The following is a 22,513-nucleotide window of genomic DNA, read 5'->3' on the forward strand; positions in this document are numbered from 1 at the left end:
AATGGTGCCCGACTACCACCACTGACTGCTCTGACAGGGATCACAAGAGAGGGTCCCGAACAGAGCTGGAGAAAAATGTAGAAGAAAATTCAAACTCACAAAAAAAGACCAAACTTACTGGTCTGACAGAGACTGGAGAAACCCCAAGACTATAGCCCCCGGACACCCTTTTAACTCAGTACTAAAGTCACTCTTGAGGTTCACCCTTCAGCCAAAGATTAGATAGGCCCATAAAACAAACAATAATACACATAGCTCAAGCACGTATACAAGACTAAATGGGCACACCAGCTCAGGGGCAAGGATGAGAAGGCAGGAGGGGACAGGAAAGCTGGACGAATGGAAATGGGGAAGCCAAGGTCAAGAAGGGGAGAGTATTGACACGTCACAGGGTTGGCAACCAACGTCACAAAACAATATGTATATTAATTGTTTACTGAGAAACCAATTTGCTCTGTAAACCTTCACCTTAAGCACAATAAAAAAAAAAAAAATCACTTACCCACATGATTCTGTAAGAGACTTGAGACAATGAAAGAAATGATGAGAAGAGAGTGAAGCAAGTAAATTCAGGAACATGCATCGTGTCCTCCCTGCAGCCATCTAAACTGTTAACAAAAGCCTCTGCTACTCAGAAACACAGTGCCTTCTCTTTTGGGATATAAACTCAGGGCAAATCACCCAACAGGTGTCCCCTGGCCGGGTGTTTTCACAAGGGTGAACTCTGTAGTGCGGAAACAACATAAAAATAAATAAATAAGGAGAGGGTGTCAAAAGCCTAAAGAGCCTGTGTATGCAAAGGGTCTTTCTGTCCAATGAGGGAAGGGATGCAGCTGGTGGACCAGATGTCTCCTCACTTCTGTTTGCCGGCCCACTCCTGTCTCTGGCACCTTCTGCATGACAGGAACATGATGAGTAGCAACATCACAGGCATGTTTTTGATGCACCATCTGGTAAGATCTACCTTTCTCTCTCCTGGCATCTCCTCCTATCTGAAGCCTTCTAAACCTCATACGGAAAAAAAAAAAAAAAAAACCCACTGCCATGGAGTCGACTGCAACTTACAGATGGGTTACACAGGGTTTTCTTGGCTGTAACTTTACAGAAGTAGATTGCCAGGTTTCTCTTCCATGGTGTCACCGGGTGGGTTCTGTCAACTTTTAGGTGGGTAGACAAGCACAAACCGGGCCTCATACAACTGCCTCGATTTGCCACAACCCTCAGGAAGTAAGCAACCATTTTTAGGCTAGGAAGAAAAACCAAATAATCTGATAAAAGTATACATGTAGAGAAGTAAATACAATGTGAAGAGCTTTTAAAAGAACATCATAAACACTACAGCACTATTTTAAAAGTCCTTAAATTCCTGGACAGCTGCCTACCTCAGATAAGTACAACATGTTCTGCTATGCCAGAGAGAACATCTCCAGAATTCTGGCAACAAAACACCACGCTGTGCTTTCTTACGAGTACATGCACAGAAGTGAACACAACAATTCCAGCCACTAACTGTATCCCACCCCCAATTCAATCAAGGCTGGCAACACTATCAATAAAAACTACTCATTTGAAAGCGCTGTCCTCAAAAAGACAATGTTGGCTTTTTAAAGGGCTGGCCACATCGACTCATAGAAACTGAACTTTTGTGCATAGAAGGAAACACTCTGACTTCTTAACTGGCCTTCTTTCTACTTCCCTCTCAACAATCTGTTTTAATATCAACAAGACCAGACACTAGTAGAGGAGATACGCAAAAATATCCCTCCTTCTTTCTCAAATGCAACCAGTTTTCTCCCTGAAAAAGGTAGAGTTTCAATTCCATCTTTCTTTACTTGGCTAATTCTGATTCATCCTTCAACTCAGCTCAGGAATCATCTCTCCAAAACATCTTACCTAAACTCCCCAATCACTCTGTTATCACAAAGTATACTGAACTTACATGTTCTGGCCATCTCCCCCAATGGACAAAGGAAGGAACTATGTCTTCATCTTTGTAACACATGGCACAGTGGTTAGATGTAGTTGTTGTTAGATGTCCTCGAACCAGTTCCAACTCATAGTGACCCTATGTACAACAGGACAAAACACTGCCTGCTCCTGCACCATACAATCATTGCTATGTTTGAGCCCATTGTTGCAGCCACTGTGTCAATCCATCTCTTTTTCCCTGACCATCTACTTTACCAAGCATGATATCCTTCTCCAAGGACTGGTCCCTCCTCACAACATTTCAAAAGCATGTGAAACAAAGTCTCATCATTCTCGCTTTTAAGGATTATTCTGGCTGTACTTCTTCCAAGAGAGATTCGGATGTAGTAGGCACACAGTATTATCTGTTGAATAACATAGCCTATCTAGGTAAACAGATTTGGTACATGAACATATATGCTTGGTTGTTCAAAATCAAAAAGGAAAAACTTGTTTCAGACCACTGCGCTTCCAGACAGATGACTTTAAAGACCAAAGTCCTATTTTAACATTTTTTAGAATACGGAAAGCTTTTTTAAATGTTTGCCATTGGTCTTTGCCTTCTAACACACAGATTATATGAAAACCAATTTTAACAGTTTAATGAATCAGCCTTAATTAAAAATATCAAATTATTATGCTGTGCCATCATTTAATTTAAAACATCAGAGAATAGTAAACTAATTGTTTTTAAAGATTAAGTGACCACTAAGAGTTTAAGTTCTTGGGACTAATTTTCAACAATTTCTACCTCCATTTTACAGCTATCATTTTGCTTTTTTTTTTTTTAAATTTGTGACTTTTAACATGCTGCTAGTTTATAATAATTTTAAGTAAAACAAGAGTTTTAGAAAGTTATTAAAATGCACTGACATCCACTGTGGCTGTTTAATGACCTTCTTTATCTCCTCCTTTTCACTATGTTCTGGAGATCTGAGCTTGTTGGGTTCTACGTAAAGTTCTGCTTCCCAGTGCCACAGACTCCCAGATCAAATACTACTTCTTCCATAAAGTCTTTTCTGATGATTACAGACTTAGTGGCTCCCCACGCCATGTCTACACACATTCTACACCTTTGTTATAGATAGCACTTAGTACAATACATTTTAATTAGCTTTTTACCAGTTATTCTCCCGGACCAGACTGGAAATTTCTTGAGGAAGGTATCTTTTCTTATTCAAAAGTTTAAGGCTGGTGTCTAGTAAAGCATGAAAGCTTTTTTTTTTTTAAATTAAGATTCCAATGCATTTTGAAGAAACAAAGGTAGCCATAATGATTTCATGCAATTTGCAGTGACTACCTAGACAGAAGCAGTCGAATAATGATAATATGGGTTAATTGTCAAACTTTTTAACATTTATTGGTTTCATTATTATAACTCACTGATAATCAGGACTTTGAACCAGTGCCATCCAGTGAGAACCCCTGCTGAGAATTTGCATTTCCACCCCAGACACACTGAATGAGAATCTACATTTTAACAAGATCCCCAGGTGATTCTTATGTATAATGAATTTTTAAGAACCACTGCTCCACTAGTTGTTCTCAGAATTGGTCCCTAACCAGCAGCATTAGCATCACCTGGAACTTGCTAGAAATGCAAATTCTCAACAGGAGTTCAAACCAGAACGAACCACTTCAAAGCCCTGCTGAAAACTCAGGAAGCAGTACTTTTTTTTTAAGCTAATAAAAAGTATTAGGGATTCTTGTCAAAGAGAGAAATAGGGGAAGAAGAACCTATAGATTAAAAGAGTCTTTGAAACATATCAACCAAATGCAATGTGTTTGGATCCAGATTCAAACACACCAATAGCTAGCTAGTTAGGAAAGGAGTGAATATGAATAAATATCAGGAAAATATCAGGATCCACAATCAATGGAAGAAGCAGTTAAGAAATCAAACGACATATTGCATTGGGCAAATCTGCTGCAAAAGACCTCTGTAAGGTGTTAAAAAGCAAAGATGTCACTTTGAGGACTAAGATGCACCTGACCCAAGCCATGGTATTTTTAATCACCACATACGCATGTGAAACCTGGACAATGGATAAGACAGAAGAATTGATGCCTCTGAATTACGGTGTTGGAGAAGAATACTGAATATACCATTAACTTCCAGAAGAACGAACAAAATCTGTCTTGGAAGAAGTACAGCTAGAATGCTCCTTGCAAGCAATAATGACGAGACTTCGACTCACGTACTTTGGACATGTTATCAGGAGGGACCAGTCCCTGGAGAAGGACATCATGCTTGGTGAAGTAGAGGGTCAGTGAAAAGAGGAAGACCCTTAATGAGATGGATTGACACAGTGGCTGCAACAATGGCCTCAAACATAACAACAATTATGAGGATGGCGCAGGACTGGGCAGTATTTTGTTCTGTTGTACACGGGATCACTATGAGTAAGAACTGACTCGACAGCATGTAAGAACAACAACAAGGAAAATGTGAACATTACTTCTTTGATAATTAAGGAATTATTGTTTGTTTTAGGTATAATACGGATATTGTGGTTTTCTGTGTTTTTTAAGTCATCTTTTAGAGATACTTTGAGGTATTTATGGATGAAATTACATGATGTTTGGCTTCCCAACAAAATAATGGCGGGAGTAGTGAGGGTACAGAAGTAACAAGACTGGTGTGTGGCAGTAGTTACTGAAGCTGGATGTTGAATACATATGGTTTATTTTTTCTCTTTACTTTTGTACATGCTTGCAATTTTCCAAACGAAAAAGTTAAAAAAAAAAAAAAGTTTTAAGTGTCCTGTCAATTCTATAGTTGTTTGTAGCTGTCTCCTGTTCCTTTCAGCCTTTATATCAGCTTCCTACTATTTAGCAGGTGCTTCTGTTCCCACAAATAGGTTGTAACTTGTAACAGACTGTATCATTCCTCTCTGAAATTCATAGCCTTATACAGTCATCCTATTCTCCCTTCTGTCCTGCACTGGAAACCCAAGCTTGTCACCCTTGTCCTACCTAAGACTCTATCAACCTCTACCACAGCTGAAGATTAAATCAATAAGTCAGCTGACAATAGCTCTGTTAACCATGCTATCTACGTCAGACAGCCTGGCGCTTAGACCACATTTCAGTTTTTTGACCTAGTCAATTCACCTCAAGGAACATAAAGGAGAAATAGAATCTCAAGACAGACAGTGGTCACACAGGATTTCTGTAGAACTAAAATAAAGCACCAACCTGCCCGGAACTCTTTCCCCAGATGCTTAATACAGGTTTCTGCTGAATAAAGCCTTCCTCACCACCTTATATATAATAGTATCCCACCCCACTCTCTGGCCCCTTACTCCACTTTTATTTAGTGTTGTAGCACTTATCAATGCCTGACAATGTATTATATATTTATTTATCACCTCCCCTTTCTAGAATGTAACCCCCATGTGCTCAGGGACTTTGCTTTGTTTGTCACCAAGCCCCTAGATTGTAAAACAGTAACTGCAACATAAATGGCAAGCAAAGAATTTTTAATGAACGCTCAAGTTTTCAGGAAAGTGGCTTGCAAGTACAACGAAATATCAAAGAGGCTGCGAGAACACCGAAGTTAAAACTATTAACATAAATTGAGAACATGTTCCTTCATCACCATACAAACACACACACACACAGAGACTTTATGTAGTAGAAAGGTGACATCATGACACTATTTTTATCCACTATCACATTTAGTCTTTCCAAACACCTAAAAAATCAATGACTACAGGATCACATGAGTAATGGTTGAGTCTGTCAGTTTGTGCCAGAAAAACTAATGAGACCACAGTACCTTCACATTCCCTCTATGATATTTAAATTATTACAAATCATTTCAGAACTCACAGAACAGTGCAAATTATACTAAGGCTTTTACAGGATGTATGTCCCATCACTTTTTAAATCAAAATCAGTGTCCTCCTCCTACTTCTTCCCCTACTGCAACTCTACCAGACAGCGATCCCCACTTGCCACCAACCTGAAGGACATCCCTCAGAGATTACAGTAACACCTATGAAGCGGGCAGCAATGGCAGTGGTTCACAGTGGCTGGTTCTTATCAGACACCAGCTCGACCTCTTAGTAGCTAGGTGAATTTGAGCAAGGTACTGAGCCTCAGTTCCCTCATCTGTAAGTGTCATGGATTGAATTGTGTCCCCCAAAAATATGTGTATCAATTTGGCTAGACCATGATTCTCAGTATTGTGTGATTGTCCACCATTTTGTCATCTGATATGATTTTCCTATGTGTTGTAAATCCTATTTCTATGATGTTGATGAGATGGGATTAGTGGCAATTATGTTAATGAGGCAGGACTCAATCTACAAGACTGGAATGTGTCTTGAACCAATCTCTTTAGAGATATAAAAGACAGAGGTGAGCAGAGAGACATGAGGACCTCATACCACCAAGAAAGCAGCACTGAGAGTAGAGTGCATCCTTTGGACCCAAGATTCCTGTGCTGAGAAGCTCCTAGTCCAGGGGAAGATTGATGACAAGGACCTTCCTCCAGAGCCAACAGAGAGAGACAGCCTTCCCCTGGAGCTGACGCCCTGAATCTGGACTTCCTAGCCTCCTAGACTGTGAGAGAATAAACTTCTGGTTATTGAAGCCATCTGTTTTAGTTATCTAGTGTTGCTCTAACAGAAATACCACAAATGGATGGCTTCAACAACCAGAAGTTTATTTTCTCACAGTCTAGGATGCAAGAAGTCTGAATTTAGGGCACCAGCTCCAAGGGAAGGCTTTCTGTCTCCGTCAGCTCTGGAGGAAGGTCCTTGTCTTCAATCTTTCCCTGGACTAGGAGCTTCTTAGTGCAGGGACCGCGGGTTCAAAGGACGTGCTTTGCTCCTGGTGCTGCTTTCTTGGTGGTATGAGGTCCTCCTGTCTCTCTGCTCACTTCTCTTTTTTATATCTCAAAAGCGCTTGGCTCAAGACACAATCTAATCTTGTAGACTGAGTCCTGTCTCATTAATATAACCGTCACTAATCCCATCTCATCAATGTCATAGAGATAGGATTTACAACACATACGAAAATCACATCAGATGACAAAATGGTGGACAATCACACAATACTGGGAATCATGGCTTAGTCAAATGGATACATATTTTTGGGGGAACACAATCAATCCATGGCACCATCCACTTGTGGTATTTCTGTTATAGCAGCACTAGATAACTAACACAATAAGAGAAGTAGTAACAATATGTATTTCATAAAGTATACAAGAGAATTAAATGATTCAGTATGAGGTAAACAACTTCGAACAGTACCTGGCACACAGATACTAACTATTGCAGCTATCATGCTAGATACAGCTATTACTACCACATCTGCACATACACCCACACTTACACTTTAACGTAATTCTAGGTAGTACTCATGGTCACTTAAAAGACCTCTTTAAAGTGTTAGAAAGTAAAGATGTCACTTTGAGGACTAAGGTGCACCTGACTCAAGCCATGGTGTTGTCAATCACCTCATATACATGCGAAAGCTAGACAATGAATAAGGAAGACAGAAGAAGAATTGATGCCTTTGAATTATGGTGTTGGGGAAGAATATTGACTATACCATGGACTTCCAGAAGAACTAACAAATCTGTCTTGGAAGAAGTACAGCCAGAACGCTTCTTAGAAGCGACAATGGGGAGACTACGTCTCATGTACTCTGGACATGTTATCAAGAGGGACCAGTCCCTGGAGAAAGACATCATGCTTGGTAAAGTAGAGGGTCAGTGAAAAAGAGGAAGACCCTCAACAAGATGGACTGAGACAGTGGCTGGGCTAGGTTCAAATATAGCAACAATTGTGAGGATGGCACCGTTTGGTGGGGGGAACCTGTTGCCATCGAGTCGATTCCGACTCATAGCAACCCTGCAGAATAGAGCAGACTTCCCCATAGGGCTTCCAAGGAGCAGCTGGTGGATTAGAGGATGGCATAGGACCAAGCAAAGTCTCATTCTGTTGTACACAGGATCGCTATGAGTTGGAACCAACTCGACGGCACCTACCAACAACAACAATTCATGCCCAAGAACACAGAAAAAAATCTGTATATTTTTAAAAGCCTGGAAAATTATACAACTCAAAGAATGTAATCGATGTCACTGAATTGTACACGTAGACATTGTTCAATTAGTGTATGTTCTGCTTTGTATATTCTCAACAACAACAAAAATAAAATAAATATAATAAAATTAAAAAGACCTGGAAAAACTATGAGAATAGTTAGTGTAATCTGGTGGCAATTCTACTATAAATCGTTATTGAATGAATGAATATCACTCATTAAGAAGGAAGTGCAAGCTTTTAACAAAGGTAGGCAACTATTATTCAGTACTCCCAAAATTCATCACTGATACAGGAGTACAACTAAAATAAGGTCATCCACCAATGCACTCAGCAGAGCCCTGGGCACACAGAGATCACCAAAGGAGGGTAGCTATTATTATTGTTTTCATGATCATGAATCTCAAGGCAAAGTTGTATTCAAGGACTGCCAGGCTTCAGTTCTCTCCCTCTCCACAGTCTAGAATTCTACAGAGGTGTGAGTCAGATATTCCTCTGCTGTCCCTCTCCTTCCAGATAAGCTTTTCTGTTTTCATCTGTTGCTTTTATTAGGTGTCATCAAGTCACTCTGAATTATAATGACCTTATGTATAACAGAAACAAAACGCTGCCCAGTCCTGCACCATCCTCACAATCATTGATATGTTTTAATCCATTGTTACAGTCACTGTGTCAATCCATCTCATTGATGGTCTCCTTCTTTCTCCCTGATCCTCTTTTTTATCAGCATATCTTTCTCCGGCAATTGGTCCCTCCTGACGACATGTCCAAAGTAAGCAAGATGAAGTCTTACCACCCTTGCTTCTAAGGAGCATTCTGGCTGTACTTCTTCCAAGACAGATTTGTTCATTCTTCTGGCAGTCCATGGTACATTCAATATTCTTTGCCAACTCTACAATAAATGTGTCAATTCTTCTTTGGTCTTCCTTTTACCTACTTGATACATAAAAAGTGTTCCATTGCTAACAAAACGCTAGAAAGTAATGATTTAGTCCAATCCACCATTTTAAAGATGAAGAAACAGGCCTTGGTTTAGAGGTCCACCAAGCTATCCAAGATCACGCCATTGATGGCATCATCGGGGAACTAGAAATCAGGGCTCCCGACACCTCACCCAGGGCTCTTTTCACTACAACACACTACTTCATGCATGGATAAATGCATCAAAACTTCTATCAAAACCAGCTTCTCAACCCAGATTTTCCTCATGTAAAGTTGGACCTGTGAGTTCACATCCCTCCAACTCACCATAATTTCTCTCTGTTCTTCCAGATTCTTCAAAAAATTTGAAAATTCACGTAAGGAAGCATCTGTAAGCAGAAAGAAATTATTAGTTGGTAGCCAAAGCAAAGTGGAGCAAAACAACACCTCATTCTTACATACCTATACAGCGTTCATCATCTGTCTCTGCATCACCGATAAACTCAAATTTAAAGTCTCTCAGTGAATGAGCAAACTTCCGCTGGGCCACTGAAAGACCTAGAAAAAAGATTCAATTATTATTTTGGTTCTTGTTTTAAGCCAAGCCTCAAATAAGAAAGTCTTAAATAAGAAACTTATTCCTCCTAAGATAAGTAGAAGGAGCCCTGGTGATGTAGTAGTTAAGCACCAGGCTGCTAACCAAAAGGTCGGTTGTTCGAACCCACCAGCTGCTCTTGTGAGAGAAAGATTCAGCAATCTGCTTCCGTAAAGATTTACAGTCTTGGAAACCCTTGGGTAGTTCTACTCTTTCCTATAGGTAGCTATGAGTTGGAATCAACTCAACGGCAACGGTTTTTTTGGTTTGCTAAGATGAGTAGAAGGAGGCCCTAGTGGTGCAGTGGTTAAATGTTCAGCTGCGAACCAAAAAGGTTGCTGGTTTGAACCCACCAGTCACTCTGCAGGAAAACAATGTGGCAGTAGGTGCCCATAAAAATTTACAGCGTTGGAAACCGCACAGGGCAGTTCTACTCTGTCCTATAGGGTTGCTAGGGGTTGCAATCGACTCAACGGCAACAGGTTGTAGTAAAGATGAGTAGGGAGTCTCTGGGTGGTACAAATGGCTGGGCTACTAACCTAAAGATTGGCAGTTCAAGTCCACCCAGAAACACCTTGGGAGAAAGCCTTGACGATCTGCTTCCAAAAGATCACAACCATTGAAAACCCTATGGAACACAGTTCTACTCCAAAATACACAGGGTCTCCATCAGTCAGAATCAACTCCACGGCAACTGGTTTGGTTTTTGGTTTAAGATGAGTAGAGCTATAGAGCTCTCCTCCACTCAATATGTGAGAAGCAACAACCCAACACCTTGGCCAAGGAGACCATCATCCTCAACCTGATGGTCTCTGGGTTGCCTCTGCTTCCTATCCCACATCCTGGCTCAGAGCAGGTGTTTCAGAAATGTTTATCCCTGCCTCAACCTTCTTCCTTCCTCAGGTCTGACTACTTCACACTGTTCCCTAAAAGCACTTACCCTTTCTTTGCTCACTCAGGTCAGAACCTGCCCAATTCAAAAAGTTCAGGCTGTGATTAGGACAAAACACACACCTGACAGTATCTCTCAAGGCTTGATAAGCTCCGGCTGCCTGCCAAGATCTCAAACATAAAGGTCTGAAAGGCTCAAAGTCAGCTAGCCAGGTACCCTGAACTGTCAAATCACTACTCCAGCCAGAGACACTGAGAAGATTCAAAAAAGAGAAATGCAGGCCGATGCCTAAAGATCAAGCTGAAATGGTAGAAAGACTTAGTTCTGCAAAACTAAACCTCTGTATAGGTCCTCATCGTTCCTTATTGGGGGTTAACAGAAAATAGTGGAAAATGCTACTTCTAAAACAGGCTAGCATTTATTCAGAACCTTTTATGGGCCATGCACCATAGTAGGTGATGTATGTATTTCATCTCATTCAATACTCTCAAGAGATATATAAAATAAAGATTATATCCATTTTACAAACTGCAGCTCAAGGAAGCTAAGTCATTTGCATAAGGCTGCACAGCTAGTACTACACAGCAAAGGTTTAATTTTACTCCAGAGCCATTTTGCCCAAAGGCCTTTCCTGCCCAGTGTACAACCCTGCCTCCGGCTAAAGCTCTTTCTAAGAAACTGACTCAATGATTCCTGCACTCCACACAGCTCGTCTCTGCACAACAAATACCGATAGAGTCATATTATGTTAAAATAAGACTTTATGTCAAGCAAATTGAAAATAGAAAATAAAATGCAATCCATAATTGATGATCAGAGTACTCACACAAAAATAAATAAATATGAAAAAGGAAAGGGAACGATGTAATAACAGACTTGTTTTTAATAACATGGTGAGATTGTTGGAATAATTTTCTCTTTTACATTTTATTTATTGTATGATAGCTCAGAAGTAAGCAATGATTAAAAAACATTCTTATTTTTACATTAGAAAACGCTACTTTTCTTTTTTACCAAATCTCCACCCCTCATCTTTAAGTACAATGGTTCCCCACTGCTCTCCAAGACCTGTTGCTCTCTCTCTTCTTAACCAAAACCAAACCCATTGTTGTCAAGTGGATTCTAACTCATAGGGACCCTATAGGACAGAGTAGAACTGCCCCCATAGAGTTTCCAAGAAGCAGCTGGTGGATTCAAACTGCTGAGCTTTTGGTTAGCAGCCAAGCTCTTAACCACTGCACCACCAGGACTCCCTCACTTCTTAGACTTCCTAATAATGCTCACAGGCTCTTTCAGTTCCTCACATGGGTTTTGAAACTTTGTTTTTCCTCTATCTAATCCATGTTTATCTTGCTGCTCTCAAATTCTTTTTCTCTTTAAAATTAAAAAACCCACTAAAAGACCTTCAGAGGAAAGGCAAAACTATAAAACTTTTAAAAGACGATCTAGAGCACTGATTTCTTACCCTTAGAAAGGGTATGGAAGGAAAGCACAACCATAAAGTAAAATGTGATGGGCTGCAGGTAGGGACACAAGTCTCCAGCCCTCCTTGCGTGCACACCTCTGTGAAGTGTGACTTTGTAGCCCCTCACTTCACTAGGTAGAGTACTAAAAGTTAAAAATATCTTTTGACTTGGTAATTCTGGATAAAATACTCTAAGGAGGTCTGTGACACAGCTCCAAAGGGGGCAAATATATATAAAATCATGACAGTTTACTGGATTTAGGACAGTCCACAAAATAAGCATGGAGATGTTTTGTACAAAGGATAACGTTTTTAAGTTTTATTCCTAATTTCATTCCACATGAAACTCAACTAGTTTTTTAATTCACTAGTTGCAAAGGCAGTCAACATTCCTAATCTCAGGGAAGATGGTGAGGGGGTCCACTAAAAAGGATTCGCCTCTCCTGAGTACCGTTTGCTTGGCTGCTAACCAAAGGGTCGGTGGTTAGAACCCATTAGTGGCTCCATGGGCGACAAGACTTGGCAATCTGCTCCCATAAAGATTACAGCCTAGAAAATCCTATGGGGTAGTCCTACTCTGTCCCATAGGGTCGCTATGAGTCGGAATCGACTCAAGAGCACACAATAACAACAACACACTATGCTAAATGACTAACAAATATTACTCCATAAACCTGCAGAGTAACAGTTACAAAACAGTTACCTTGTTTTACAGACGGGGTAAGTAGGTTTAGAGAGATGTAGGTGACTTGATCACCATCACAGATCTGTTTAGACTGCTAGCAGTAAATCCTGGAGGCAAAGGATCAGGCCCCCTGGTTTCTTGGGCTTCCACTTATGTCCTTTCCATTATATCATTCTGACTTTTAGGAGATGTATAGGTCTCAACTGGTCTGTACCATGCAGACAGCTCTCAGGCTATCTGTATGGCTCTAATGCAGAACTGTAACTGAATGGAAAGTTACCTTGTGTACCTCCATACCTCCATCCTCTCCTGCCTACCAATTCCTGAGTAATGTGAACTAATACTGCTCTCTTGAAATACCTTCAAGGTTGGCATATATTGACCGATAACGCCAAGCCTAAGTATGCACACAGAACTCAGCTAACTTCAATTCTTTGAACTTAAGGCCACAAACTGTTAGCCAAATATTGGCTGGGGTGGATAGGAAGCCTCTCTGTTTGGGTTGCTCAATTTCCACTGTACTTCTGTAGCACCTTGGGTGTGTTATAACCCTAGAAATTACAAGCTGGTCCTCGCCATAACATCGCTATCTCCTGCAATTTCCCACCTACCAACCAAAGCACTAATGGCAACACTTGAGGAAATGTGGCATGTTCTACAATCTTGGGCTTAAAAAGGAAAATGAGGTAGTGAATACGCTTTTCTCATTCATTAAGTTTGAAATACGGAATTTTTCACAAACTACATTAGATTCCAATATCTTCTTTTAAATGCAAATTGCCACCTATAAACTCACATTTCTTTACATGTAGAGACCCAAACAACTAGATTATCAAATATGCAAAGCTTTGCCAAGGGAGCTGCTCCTCATTCTGCACATCAAAACATGTACCAAAATTCCACGTATAAACTCACATTTCTTTACATGTAGAGACCCAAACAACTAGATTATCAAATATGCAAAGCTTTGCCAAGGGAAGTGCTCCTCATTCTGCACATCAAAACATGTACCAAAATTCTTCAATGTTTTATTTATTTAGAGAGGAACAGGGTACAGACTAAGAACTTAATATCTTTCGATCCAGTTTCATGCCAAGGAAATAATGCTGATGTGAATCCAAGTAACCTGGAAGTGAAACAAAATTACTCTAAGAATGCGGACTGGCTTCATATTTTCCTGTTACATTTTCCAGATTTAGGAACCCAGCATTTGTACTATATGCAAGAATGACATTATGGCCTCTCTGTGCAAGTCAAAAAGAAAGTAAATAACGTACTTTGTAGACTTAAACAATGGTGCAAACATCTCCTAAGCCCAGAATGCATACCTGGGCTAGTCTAGGCCTGAATGGCAAATCACAAGCTGTTGTAGGAGAAGCTCATAGGGCAGCAGAGTCCCTAGTAATGTTGTGGTGAGGTATTCCTGGGCCTAACCCGCCAGTGTGGCCCACCTGGGGTGTCTGTGGTAGATCCTTAATCACAAAATAACCAATGTCTACAGGCACTAGAATGACTTCAACTGATACATTTACGGGGCAAAGGGAAAACAAGTTGAGCCCAGAAAAGTGCATATGCCCCAAAACAAATCCATAAACCCTGAGTGCAGGACTCCAGACCCAATATGGCACAAAAAAGACCACCACATACTCTTACCAAAATAATCTATTAATTACAAAAACCAAAAAAAAAAAAAACCCAAACAAACACAACACATTGCTGTCGAGCGGATTCCGACTCACAGCAACCCTATAGGGCAGAGTAGAACTGCCCCATAGAGTTTCCAAGGAGCAGCTGGTAGATTCAAACTGCCAACCTTTTGGTTAACCGCTGAGCTCTTAACCACTGCACCACCACCAGGGCTCCATTAATTATGAAGAACCCCTCCCAGGAAGCAACCTGGAGACTGGAGAGAATACCAAAGGTAGGTCCACACTGGAGAACATCATCTAACCTTCAGTAAACCTTACTCCAGACTTCAACCACACAGCACATATTCAGCAAACGCAGAGAAGATACTCAGGGTAGGCGCTGTATACAGAGAATACCTACCACAACAAGCTATTAGATGAAAAGGGGATGCCTGCGATCACCAAGCGCACTGGTCTTCAAACCACAGTCTCTGCCCACAGATCCGTTTGTTAAAAAAAAATCTTACTTACAATGAGAAGAGATAAAACAGTTAACTCTTATGTACTAGTCCTATAGTTACTGCAACAAATTACCACCAACTTAGTGGCTTATAACAGCTCAAATGTATAATCTTATAGTTCTCAAGGTGAGAAGTCCAAATGAGTCTCATGGAGCTAAAGTCAAGGTGTCGGCAGACTGCATTCCTTCTGTAGGCTCCAGGGGAGAAACCATCTACTTGCCTAGTCCAGCTTTCAGAGGCCGCCCAAATTCTTTGGCCCATGGCCCCCAGCCAGCAATCACATCACTCAGGCCTCTGCTTCTGTTACCACATCTCCTTTACTGACTCTTCTAAGAACCCTTGTGATTACGTTGGGCCCACCCAGATAATCCAGGATAATCTCCCATTTCAAGAACATTAACTTAACCACATCTACAAAGTTCCTCTTGCCATGTAAAACAACATGCTCAGAGGTTTCAGGGATTAGGAAGTAAATACTTTTGGGGAGGCCATTCTACTGCCTACCACACCTTCTAATGCCAGGGACTCCACAAATTACATTTATTGATTCATTTAACTATCACAACAACCCTATGAGGCAGGCACAATTACTATGCCCATTTTACAAAGGAGGAAAGTGAGGCACTTAAGCAGCTTGCCTGAGATCATACAATTAGTAAGGCATGAAGCTAGAAATAACCAAAGCTGCTGAGAGGTAGAAGAGACCGGCTCAACTGGTCCCCATTCCCCACAGAGTGGTCTCTGAGAAGATTCCACCCCGCAGAACCCAATTTGAAGATTGTTGTGGGTTAAATTGTGTCATCCAAAGAGATATGCTGAGGTCCTAACTCCTGACACCTGTGAATGTGACCTTGTTTGGAAATAGGGTCTTTGAAGCTTTTAGTTAACATGAGGTCATACCAGTGTAGGGTGGGTCCTAATTCAGTATGACTGGAATCCTTACAAAAGAGGGGAAAAGACACAGACTGAGAGAGAGAAGACAGCCATGTAACAAAGGAGTTATGCTGCAGCTGCAAGCCAAGGAACTCCTGGGGTCATCAGAAGCAGGGAGAGACAAGAACGGATCTTTCTTTAGAGACTTCAGAAAGAGCATGGCCCTTCTGACACCTTGAACTCAGACTGCTTGCCTCCAGAACTGTAAAACAATAAATTTCTGTTATTTTAAGCATCTGATTTGTGGTACTTTGTTACAGTTGCCAGCTCTAAGAAGCAAATACAAAAATCAATGACAGTCTCCCACCTACACTTTACATTTTGGAACACTGAGGCACAAGTTTGGACAAATAGCTCAATGTCACACTCTTAGCTAGGTCTGTTCTTTCTCAGGCATGTCAGAACAATTCCTAGTTTTAATATAATCTGGCAGGATAGAGAATGACAGTGACAGGTGTTCCTATTAGTGAGGAATACATGGTCCAGCAGTTGGACAGCACACCAGGCAGAAAAAGGTTGCAAAGGGCACGCATGGCATGTTTGTCTGTGTGTGTTCTGGAGCAAGGGAAAGTGATTAAGTATGATAAAGAATACCTGGGCTAATACACTCCCAAAACCCACCTTCTCCAGCTTTATGATGGGTCGACAAACACTGCAATGGCAAGATTACATGCTGAAAATTAGGATGGTATGACATTTCCAGGGAGGTGCCACAATGCTGGGTCAAAAACGGGTGGTTTCATGGACATTGATTTGGCCATCACTTTTCTCAAAATTGGAATTTGAATCTCTCAAACCCTCTGGTTACTATGGGCCCCACCACTCCCTGCCTTCTACTCAGCAGTTTTGTATATTTAAAGTATCTGCCTGGCTGCTGGAGGCATATGAATTTTCAAGTCTTGGCCTAAATTAAAGAACTTTAGTAGGGAATCTGATACTACAGATGATCTAGTCTAATGATCCCATTTTTAGATGAGAAATCAAAGGCATGGTAAATTAGAGGCACTGTGGTTCATGAAAAGGAGAAAGGTTCTATAACCTAACAGCTCTGAATTCAAGCACTGGCTCTGTCATATACCAGGTATGTGGCTTTGGGCAAGACACTTAAACTAAGTACTGATTTCCCATCTATAAACTAAAAATAACATATCAAACTAACATATGACCCCCTCATCCCCTTCTCAAGCAAACTGCTTGACCCAGAGCCCCCACTTCGAAAGCTGACAGGTTTATAGCACACGACTCTGCCCCAACTTTGTCTAAGCTGAATAGATAGGGGTAGGCAGCTGACCTGAGAACAGCCCCCAGAGGCCGGCCAGGGACACAGACACATGGAATCCGTATACATAAAGAGAAACAGTAAATATGACAAAACATTAAATAATTGGTAGGTGTAGGAAGGGTATATGTATGTTCATTATTTTATGTGCAACTTTGTATAGTACATTTTTTAAAATAATGTAGCAAAAAAAAAGATGAACACAATTTTACTCATGAAAATAACACACACACACGTAAACACGTGCGTACGCACACGCACACCTGAATCAATGATCTATTCTGTTCTCCTCCTTCATCCATCTATTCTCATTTCTGTACTTCTAGGAACCCCACTAGCCAGAATGCCAGTGTTCTTTTCCTGGTATCCCATTCCTTCTTCTTACAGCTATACTCTGCTTGTGCCAATTATTCATTCAAATATTTGAGCACTGATCATCTGCCAGGCAGTGTTCTAGGTATAGGAGCTAGAGGTTAATAAATCACACAAACTGGAGTTAGAGTGGGGGACAGACCATGTCAGGGGAGAAGAGTAAAGAGAAGACAGATAATAAAAACATACATGCATGCATATATAACACAGTATGCTGGAAACTGGTAAGTGCCATGGAGAAAACAAAGGGTTAAGGGAATAGCAAAGTCAGAAGAGGTTGGGCAGGTCAGAGTGGACTTCACTGAGAAGATGGCATTTGAGCAAGGACTTGAAGGGGGTGAGAGAGCAAGCTGTGCAGATGGCTGTGAGAGGACCTTTGCAGACAGAAAGAGCAGCCATGCATGGGCCTGACACAGAAATGGCAAAAAGCCAGCGTGGCTGAAGCTGACTGAGTGAGGCATAGTGAGAACAGTAGGTAAGAAGATGATGGAGGGCCAGTTCATGGAGGGCTTGGGCTTTTACTGAGAGTAAGACGGAGCCTTTGGAGAGTTTGGAGCAGAAAAGTGACATGATCTGATGTTTTTACAGCATCACTTTGGCTGCTATTTTGAGAATAGACTGAAGGTGGACAAGCGTGGCAGCAGAAGACAAGTTGGAGACTACTGCCATGATCCAGGTGGGAGATGATGGTGGTTCTTTAAAGAATTACTGCAAACTGTGCCAACAACTAGTGAAACTCAGAGGTCTCAACGCAACAGTTCTTGGATCTACAGGCAAAAATTTCCCCAAGGATAGGGATTACCTCTGGAGCCTCTTGGCTTCAATGCCAAGAAAGTTCCATTTATAAATGTTCGGGTGATGAGTAGGGTGTTCTCATTCCCGTGATTCCTTATTAGTAGAAACACAGGGTAACTGTGAGGTTAGAAAGAACGTACAGACAAGAATACCATTTGCAAGCATTATTTTCATAGATCACAGACATGAAGCTCAATGACAAAATACAGTCTTATTCAAACATTTTGGTACTGAATATAGTAACTTGACAAATAAAGTGGTTTGCAAAATGTCCTAAGAAAGAACAGACAAAAGGGAAAACAAAACCACATACAGGGGATAATGGCAGAACAAGCTACCTTGTTAACCACAAGTACACGCATGAAGCCCCAAGTAAATATTAGTAAAGATTTAGATGTCAGGTCTTCATCTGGCTTAATGAATATGATCTTTTGCACTGTTCTGCCACTGGACTATCACCAAGAAATGGCACAAAACAGAAACTAACCAAAGCCAAGAATAACTTTGTAGATCCCTGCCATGGACTGAATTGTGTTCCCCCAAAATACCTGTCAACTTGGCTAGGCCATGATTCCCAGTATTGTGTGGTTGTCCACCATTTTGTCATCTGATGTTATCTTCCTATGTGTTGTAAATCCTACCTCTATGATGTCCATGAGGCAGGATTAGATGCAGTTATGTTAACGAGGCAGGACTCAATCTATAAGATTAGGTTGTGTCTTAAGTCAATTTCTTTTGAGATATAAAAGAGAAAAGCAAGCAGAGAGACATGGGGGCCTCATACCACCAAGAAAGTAGTGCCAGGAGCAGAGTGTGTCCTTTGGACCCTGGGTTCCTGCACTGAGAAGCCCCTAGACCAGAGTAAGACTGATGACAAGGACCTTCCTCCAGAGCTGACAGAGAGAGAAAGCCTTCCTCTGGAGCTCGTACCCTGAATTTTGACTTCTAGCTTACTAGACTGTGAGAGAATAAATTGGTTTGTTAAAGCCATCCACTTGTGTTATTTCTGTCATAGCAGCACTAGATAACTAAGACAATCCCGCATTTCTCTCAAACTGGTTAATAGGTATACATTTTTAAATAAACTTTAAAATATTAACAAAAGAAAGTCTAACGCCTGTTTGGGGTGTGTCTTTGTTTGCTAGCGTTAACAAAAAAAAAAAAAAAAAGCAGAAGTGAGTGGCTTCAAAGAACAGAAATTTATTTTCACATAGTTCAGGTGGCTAGAAGTCCAAATTCAGGGTGCCACCTCTATGGGAGGGTCCTTCTTTGTCTCTTTTAGCTTCTAGTAGCCGCCAGCAAGCCTTGGCATTCCTGGGCTTCTAGATGCGTCTGTCTCCCCTGTGACATGGTGTCTGTCTTCCCCCTGTGTATGGATGTGTCACTGTGTCTACTTAGTTCTTTTTATAAGACACCACTCAGAAGTGATCAGGTTTGGGACCCACCCAACACCTGTCTGATTCCATTAACATAACAAAAGAAAACTCTTAATTCCAAACAGGGTCATATTTTCAGGTACGGGGTTAGGACTCCAATATATATTTTGGGAGGACACATGCAGTCCATCACAGTGGCCAAGTTAAGCCAATCACGAGAGCTAAAAGAAATGCTACAAGAAATGACTACGACTTGATGGGTATCTACCATTTGTTCAGCACAGCCCCAGGTTTCCAAGTTTCATATAATACACAAAGAAATACTGGCTTCTGCCCCTAAGCCATTCGTGATCTACGTGGGAGAGAGAGAAACTGAGTTGTCCAAATGACAAATTCCACAAGGATTCAATGAAAGAAAAATCAGAAAACATTAAAGTCACCAGGAAAAACAGCAAGGAAGAGGGAGTGGGGGAAGGCAGTCTGAACCAGGTCCTGAAAAATGAGTTCACTGAAAACTAGGGAGGAGTCATGGGCAGCATTAGGAACACAAGGAAAGGAATCTTCTAGATGGAAGAGATGGCTTATGTATACTGGAATAAAGACTCAAATAATGAGAATACAATTGCAAAGAGCCCAGGAAAAAAAATAAAATGCCCTAAAAGGGAAAAAGTCTGCAGAACAACTGTGCCCTAGGGCCTTCTCTCTGGGCCACTGCCATCAGCACAACTTGGCTTCTCTCTGAGTGTTTACTCTTCTCTCTGGCACTTGAAAGTCTCGTATTCTTTTCTTCTACTTCATGTAAATTCTTGTTGTCCCCGAACTTCTGCTTACTCAGAGGGTCTGCTTCCTAACACCACTGCCAGGGAGAAGCCTTGCATGGCCCTGACAGGAGCTCACAGCATTCTTTCAACTTCCGTTCCCACTGATTTCCCCCCCACCCCCAACCCCACCCAATTAAAATTCTCGACAGAATCAAATTCGTCCAGCTCAGTTTTTTGTTTTTTTCTTCCACAGAAGCCTATGACAGAGATAGCTGGCAAGTCCCATCCCAATCAAATCACCTCAGGAAGAGGGGAAGAGATGAGGAGGGAGGCCACACAATGCTCACGGGTTTTCTCTTCAGCAGGAGCTGGGAGCAGGGCAGTTTCCCCCCGCTGGCGCTGTTAAGTACTTGGCAGATGCCATGAGTGACAACTTGGCTTAATGACTACAAAAAACATCCTCTGAAGGCCAAATTTAGTTCTGAAGACTTGACTACGTTAATGGATATTATTGTTGTTGTTAAGTGCCATAGTCAGTTCCTACGCATAGCAACCCTATGTACAACAGAATAAAACACTGCCAGGTCCTGTGCCATCCTCACAATCATTGCTATGTTTGAACCCACTGTTGCAGCCACTGTGTCAATCCATCTGGTTGAGGGTCTTCCTCTTTTTCACTGACATCTACTTTACCAAGAATGACGTCCTTCTCCAGGGACTGATCCCTCCTGACAACATGTCCAAAGTATATTAATGGATAAAATTCCACAAAAACCCTCTTTAGGAAAAAAACCAGTCCATCCAAAAGACTACATTGGGTAGTGCCAGAGCCAATGAGATGGATTGTTCTAACATAAGGAATGATGTTCAATATAAAGGGATTTTTTAGCACAATTAACTAGAAAACCATTCAGAACTCGATGCTCCTGAATAGTTTAAGTGTGTGTCATAACCATCTAATGTTATGTCCTATGTGCCAGTCACTGTTCCAAGTGCTTTGCATGCACTAGTTCATTTAATCCTCACTACACCCAATGAGATAAGCATTTTTGTTAATTTTAAAGATAGTTTAAAGATGAGCACAAGAAGGCACAGAGAGGACACACAGTGTTTAAATGTGTGGCCATGCCTGCAAGACAGATTATCACACAGTAACAACTGTACAAACTACATGCCCTACTAACCAAACTTCCTAGTGAGTAGTAACGCATTATACCTGCTCTACCCTCGTTTCAAAGTCCCTGGGTGATGCAAACAGTTAATGCACTCAGCTGTTAACTCAAACGCTGGGGGTTCAAATCCACCCAGAGGTGACTTAGAAGAGAGGCCTGGAGATCAGCTTCTGAAAAATCTGCTGTTGGAAACCCTATGGAGCACAGTTCTACTCTGACATACATGGGGTCACCATGAGTCGCAGCTGACTTGACAGCAACTGTTTTTTTGTTTTGTTCTGTTTTGTTTACACTTGTTTCAGAACCCAAGATGTTAAAGGAATGATCAGTATTCCAACAGAGAGCTACCATAACGGGACAGAAAGGGGATATGAGAAAGCTCCCAGAGGATGACACTGGGGGTCCACGGTCCAGCACTTACCGATCAGACTTAGGATAGCATTCAGGGCTGCAGGCAGGAAATGGTGAAACCACGAACAAAAGAAGTTCCTGGTCACCAGAAGCTGCTGAACTTAGTAGCAGAACACTGAGGATGAAGAGGACACCAGAGCTGATATAAGAACCAGGGGAAAGAGTGGGTAAGGCAGGAGCCAGGAAGCAAAGAAAGGTATTAGCCTCGAGGAGTCAAGAATGGAGAGCAAGCCCCCTTGACCCCCCTTGGGGTGGTTCAACTTGCCACCTGAATGTAAGTTTGAGGTACAGCAGCCTAGGAAACACACAATTCCCTTCAGTCCAGATCAGATATTTTACTTTTCAGCAATATGACATAAGTAGAGAATAGAAGGAAAACCAAAACCAGAAACAAGAGGAACAAGTGCTCAAGGGGGGGAGTAGGAAGGAAGATCCACCCCTTACCCACATGCCCCATCCCTCAGACCTCTTCAGTCATCATTAGCCACACAACACTAATAAGACGCTGGTTTAGTCCTGCTGTGCCTAGTCCTTACTGTGCCTGTTCCCAGAAAAAGAAGTAAATGCTTCTCATCTCAGATCTCTAAACAGTTAGAAGATCAATTCAGCTCTGACTATATTTTCTGTAAAACCCTTGGGCCTTTTTTTTTTTTTTTAAATTACAAACTACCTAACAG

At 41.4% G+C, this 22,513-nt stretch overlaps 1 protein-coding gene across 1 annotated transcript in view; it reads right to left on the bottom strand.

The window, feature by feature from the left end:
• ARHGAP10 (Rho GTPase activating protein 10) overlaps positions 1-22,513 on the bottom strand; it is a 389,415-nt gene that overhangs the window by 289,677 nt on the left and 77,225 nt on the right. The window contains exons 2-3 of the mRNA XM_004378836.2: positions 9,414-9,509; positions 9,279-9,340 (exon numbers count right to left, since the gene is read on the bottom strand). Of these exons, the coding sequence (XP_004378893.1) occupies positions 9,279-9,340; positions 9,414-9,509 (158 nt within the window). The remainder of the gene's footprint in view (positions 1-9,278; positions 9,341-9,413; positions 9,510-22,513) is intronic.

This window comes from Trichechus manatus, unplaced genomic scaffold (assembly GCF_000243295.1).
Source record: "Trichechus manatus latirostris isolate Lorelei unplaced genomic scaffold, TriManLat1.0 scaffold00059, whole genome shotgun sequence".
In the NCBI taxonomy this organism is placed as follows: domain Eukaryota; kingdom Metazoa; phylum Chordata; class Mammalia; order Sirenia; family Trichechidae; genus Trichechus; species Trichechus manatus.